The sequence below is a fragment of the Lygodium microphyllum genome, chromosome 4 (assembly GCF_053477565.2).
Source record: "Lygodium microphyllum isolate KBCC chromosome 4, Lygodium_microphyllum_v1.1.10, whole genome shotgun sequence".
NCBI classification, from domain to species: Eukaryota; Viridiplantae; Streptophyta; class Polypodiopsida; order Schizaeales; family Lygodiaceae; genus Lygodium; species Lygodium microphyllum.
The window spans coordinates 42,339,317-42,344,236 of record NC_141138.1 but is presented as its reverse complement, the minus strand read 5'-3'; the positions used below and the strand labels follow the sequence as shown (position 1 = coordinate 42,344,236).

The following is a 4,920-nucleotide window of genomic DNA, read 5'->3' as shown; positions in this document are numbered from 1 at the left end:
AAGAAGTGAGTCCTAAGTATGGATATTTTCTTGTGGAAGCTTGAGATAGAAGGTAGTTGGATAAGGAATCTCTTAAGCTATGGAACCTATGCGATGGAGAGCTCTAAGGACATTGAGCTCCCTTTTTAAACATAAGAACATAGGGATGCTTTGTAAGTGATCAAGGAAAGAAGCTGAGGTCTTCAAAATTGCTTGTAGGTAGAAGCATAAGAACATAGTGATGCTTTGTAAGTATTCAAGGCAAGAAGCTCAAGTCTTCAAATTTGCTTGTACTAGGTAGAAGCTTGTTTAAGGCTTTCGAGATTAAAGGGGTTGGTTTGCATCATTTAGATGTTGAAAATACTTTACCGTAACCAAATCTTCCTACATTCTTTGCGTTATAGGAAAACAATATTTAAAATTCCTTCGGGGTACGCGTCCCGAAAGACCATATTAGCGGGATACCATGCCCAATTCCATAACGCAATCAATTTGTAACCTGAAATTAATGGGTTATAACAAATATGCTACTACATATAACAAACATCCATAGACATCCCATACAATATAGCCGATACAAACATCCAATCATAGAGTATTGGAACGTGGAAATGTTGCTGGTCTTGAAGTTCAGAACAGAGGATGATGATGAACTTTCAAGTCTAAGGGTTTTTAAAAGAAAAGCCGGTGTTACTGCTGTTGGCTAGCTGGGCTATGGCGTAATGAGGAGAATGTACAAGCTTCCGAGGCACGCATGTGGGAAGAAAAAGGGTAAAGGCCCTTTAAACAAAAGGTGGCATGAAGGGATCCAGCAAAGGACATTATAACGTGCGAGAAAGCCTGCGCTCTCTCTCTCTCTCTCTCTCTCTTTCTCTCTCTCTCAGTTCTCTTCTTGATCTGATCTGCCCATTGCCCTCCCGGGCTAACCACAAAAGTGATTCTGTCTGCTGGGGGCCTTCATACTTTGTGTGTGCTCCTACTCAACCTTTTTTATCCAACCCACTCCAATTTATCGATCAGGCGCAGCTAATTTGTGTGTGTGCCTAATAATATTGGGCTGCTCGCTCTTCTTCTTCTTCTTCGTTCCTGGTAACCCATTCAATTACATCGTTACTTATATCGTAGTTCTGTAAGTCCTCATCCATGATATTCTCTTCTGCGCCTATACCTGGTTCATTTCATGGTCTCAGTCTCTTGTCTATACATTAGTACTGAGATGAGTAATTTTGGTATCTTTCGGCAGAAGTTCCCAACATGGCAGATGTGGATGAAGTTGCCCCTCTCGTGTGCGACAATGGATCGGGAATGGTCAAGGTATGTTTGACTCCCCCTTCGAAGGCATCCATGTCCTCTAAATAATCTTTGCAATTGCGTGTCCCACATGTGTATATATATATATATAGAGAGAGAGAGTATGCATGGCCATGCAAGCTAATTCAAGCTGGCCACGTGCGCAGCGTCTCGAGTAAGCGTATGCAGCTGCATATTATGTAATTTACCTGGCTGGCTGCCTCTCATCGACTCAACATGCAGCATCTTCTCATGTATATGTGTATGTGTATGTGTAAGACTGACGCTGATCGGGCCAAAGAAGCTGCAGGCAGCATGTTGTTACCCATGGGTATCATCATGTATGCTTAGTTATCTGACTCCGAGAAGCATGGACGAAGTCAATTTCCAAGCATATTGTTACCCATGGGTATCATGTGTGCTTAGTTATCTGACTCAGAGAAGCATGGCTGCCTCTCATCGACTCAACATGCAGAATCTTCTCATGTATATGTGTATGTGTATGTGTAAGACTGATGCTCGGGCCATAGAAGCTGCAGGCAGCATGTTGTTACCCATGGGTATCATGTGTGCTTAGTTATGATCTGACTCCGAGAGAAGCATGGACGAAGTCAATTTCCAAGCATATTGTTACCCATGGGTATCATGTGTGCTTAGTTATGATCTGACTCAGAGAAGCATGTGTATCATGTGTGCTTAGTTATGATCTGACTCAGAGAGAAGCATGTACGAAGTCAAGCATGTTTGTTACCCATGGATATCACGTGTGCTTAGTTATCCGACTCAGAGAGAAGCATGTATGAAGCCGCTTTGCAAATTGGCTGTGCAATAGATAGAAGATCCTCGGCGTTGGCTGGCAACTCTCAGATCAGATGAAACGCAGATCATATAATATATGGGACAACATTACACACAGGAAGCTTTAGTCACACACTGTGAATGGTGACAATATCAGGAGCTTTGGAGAGGGAGGGACCACATACCCAGCTAGGTATGGTTGGGGGCCAGGGGCAGCTGCAACACCCTGCCCCTAACTAGCTAGGTATGTGGTGCCTCCGGAGCAACTGTCAAAACTAATTCTTGTGAATATAATATACAGCCTCTCTGATGAGCAATTGGACGACTTCCCCCGGGCTCTGTAAAATTAGTTAGATCACTTAAGAGGATATATATATATATATTATGTTGTAACACAATTTGGAGGTGGCTGTGGGCGCAGGCGGGGTTTGCAGGGGATGATGCGCCGCGGGCGGTGTTCCCGAGCATCGTGGGGCGGCCGCGGCACGCGGGGGTGATGGTGGGGATGGGGCAGAAGGATGCGTATGTGGGGGACGAGGCGCAGTCGAAGAGGGGCATTCTGACGCTCAAGTACCCGATCGACCATGGGATCGTGACCAACTGGGACGACATGCAGAAGGTATGGCACCACACCTTCTTCAACGAGCTCCGGGTGGCCCCCGAGGAGCACCCCGTCCTCCTCACGGAGGCCCCCCTCAACCCCAAGGCCAACCGCGAGAGGATGACCCAGATCATGTTCGAGAGCTTCTATGTGCCCGCCATGTATGTCGCCATCCAGGCCGTCCTCTCCCTCTACTCCAGCGGCCGTACAACAGGTGCGGCACTCCTATTGCCTCTCCCTCTTTTCCACGAAGCAGATTCGCTGCTTAAATTTTACATATAAGAGTATGTCTTAATTCGTTGGTGGTGGGTGTACTGAGAAAGCAAACAGGGATCGTGCTGGACTCGGGCGACGGCGTGACGCACACGGTGCCCATCTACGAGGGGTATGCGCTGCCGCACGCGATCCTGCGGCTGGACCTGGCGGGGCGGGACCTGACGGACGCGCTCATGAAGATCCTGACGGAGCGCGGCTACTCCTTCACCACCAGCGCCGAGCGCGAGATCGTGCGCGACATGAAGGAGAGGCTGGCCTACGTGGCCCTCGACTTCGAGCAGGAGCTGCTCAGCGCCGCCGCCACGTCAGCGCACGACAAGAGCTTCGAGCTCCCCGACGGCCAGGTCATCACCATCGGGGCGGAGCGCTTCCGGTATCTCTCTCGGTTATTGCCAAGAACAAACGCATGTATCGTTTGAACTTCGGGATTTCAAGCCTTTATGCCTCTCTTATCAGATGCCCCGAAGTGCTGTTCCAACCCTCCTTGATTGGCATGGAAGGAGCTGGCATCCACGAGACCACCTACAACTCGATAATGCGGTGCGATGTTGACATTAGAAAGGACTTGTACTCCAACATTGTGCTTAGTGGTGGCTCGACCATGTTCCCAGGCATTGGGGAACGCATGAACAAGGAAATCACAGCATTAGCTCCTAGCAGCATGAAAGTTAAGGTGGTTGCACCTCCCGAACGGAAATATAGCGTATGGATCGGAGGATCCATCCTTGCTTCCTTGAGCACTTTTCAACAAGTAAGTGTTTTCTCATTATGTTGTAAGATCATCTGCAATAGGCAACATCGATAGTCGCTATCCACATGTGGAACCAAGTTAGGCCATCGAAACACAAAAAATAGCTTGGTTCACAAAATATAAGTTTTGACACTTGATTAAGTCTTTTTTTAATATGTAGTTCTTAGAAACAACCGATAGGTAAAGACATAGCAATCTTGTATAAAATCCATGGCCTTGTACATTTGATGATAAACTTCCCTTCCAATGGTTTGTTATGTAAGCCAATCAACAAAATGCAAAGTTAAAAGAAAGCATAAGATCATTTATTTGGCAAAAAGCTAGCTTTTAGTGGTTTGGTGATATCTTTCTACATTGGATGCAGATGTGGATATCGAAGGACGAGTATGATGAAACAGGACCTTCTATTGTGCATAGAAAATGTTTCTAAGCCTTTACGTTCTTTTACATCATAGACATCCACATCAAGCATGTGAAGGTAGTAATCCATCTTTTTATATTGCTCTTCTACATGTCATGTAGTGTAGTGTGTGCAGAATATTTCCTAGAAGCCCAATTTTCTACTTCTTGGGAAACTTTTGGTAGCATTTGAGTTAGGGATTGTAGCCATGTAGCACTTCTTGTCTACATCCAATTATTTGAGACTTTGGGTTACTTTTAATGTGTGACCCAATGTGTACAGGTTATGTTAAAATGGTTCACGATACTCACTTGTCCTCTTTGATCAATAAGCTTATAAAATCGTACTATTTGTGCTTTAGCTTTCATTTACCATTTGTGGGAAGTTTGTTTGCTACGTTCTTCAAGATGTTTCTTTACAAACATATGGAGGTATGCTTTGTTTCTAAACTTGTAGCTTTGCCACTGGGTGTGCTTCAAACAGGGCATTAGACATAGGCATACAAACACATGCATCCTCTTATGAATTCCTGTAAAGCTATTTGCATTTTGCTAACATATTCTTTTGTAAGCTTTAAAGAATGCCGTCTTTGAAAGTTTTATTCTTGTGTTTATATACCCTTGCACATGCATAAGTTGTGAGTTTCGAAAAGTGAACATTTGAACCACCCTTTGGATTATATAGCCTAAATGGTGGTGTTTAGGTCAACCTTATGCCTTGTGTACAACTTGGTGGCCATGCTTCAAAGTTGTGTCTGTGTTTTTGTTTGCTGTTAAAGACTCAACCTATAACTTTTTGGATTTCTGATAGGTATTAGGCATGCCA

At 45.0% G+C, this 4,920-nt stretch overlaps 1 protein-coding gene across 3 annotated transcripts; it reads left to right on the top strand.

Moving 5' to 3' along the window:
• Positions 1 to 819: 819 nt before the first annotated feature.
• Positions 820 to 4,401, top strand: LOC148036976 (actin-101-like). 3 transcript variants are annotated; one of them, XM_087675932.1, is made up of 6 exons: positions 820 to 1,068; positions 1,223 to 1,293; positions 2,489 to 2,882; positions 2,999 to 3,317; positions 3,401 to 3,695; positions 4,060 to 4,401. In XM_087675932.1, the coding sequence occupies exons 2-6, from the start codon at positions 1,234 to 1,236 to the stop codon at positions 4,123 to 4,125; spliced, it is 1,134 nt and encodes a 377-aa protein (XP_087532058.1). In that variant the 5' UTR covers positions 820 to 1,068; positions 1,223 to 1,233; the 3' UTR covers positions 4,126 to 4,401. The 3 variants fall into 3 exon arrangements, with proteins under 3 accessions (XP_087532058.1, XP_087532059.1, XP_087532057.1); XM_087675933.1 differs by having other exon boundaries at positions 820 to 1,108; positions 1,226 to 1,293; XM_087675931.1 differs by having other exon boundaries at positions 820 to 1,108.
• Positions 4,402 to 4,920: the final 519 nt, after the last annotated feature.

Coding starts and splice junctions, on each gene's coding strand:
- LOC148036976 (XM_087675932.1), top strand. CDS start 1,234: ATGGCAGATGTGGATGAAGTTGCCCCTCTCGTGTGCGACAATGGATCG. Junction 3,318..3,400: donor ATCGGGGCGGAGCGCTTCCG/GTATCTCTCTCG, acceptor CTCTCTTATCAG/ATGCCCCGAAGTGCTGTTCC. Junction 3,696..4,059: donor CCTTGAGCACTTTTCAACAA/GTAAGTGTTTTC, acceptor CATTGGATGCAG/ATGTGGATATCGAAGGACGA.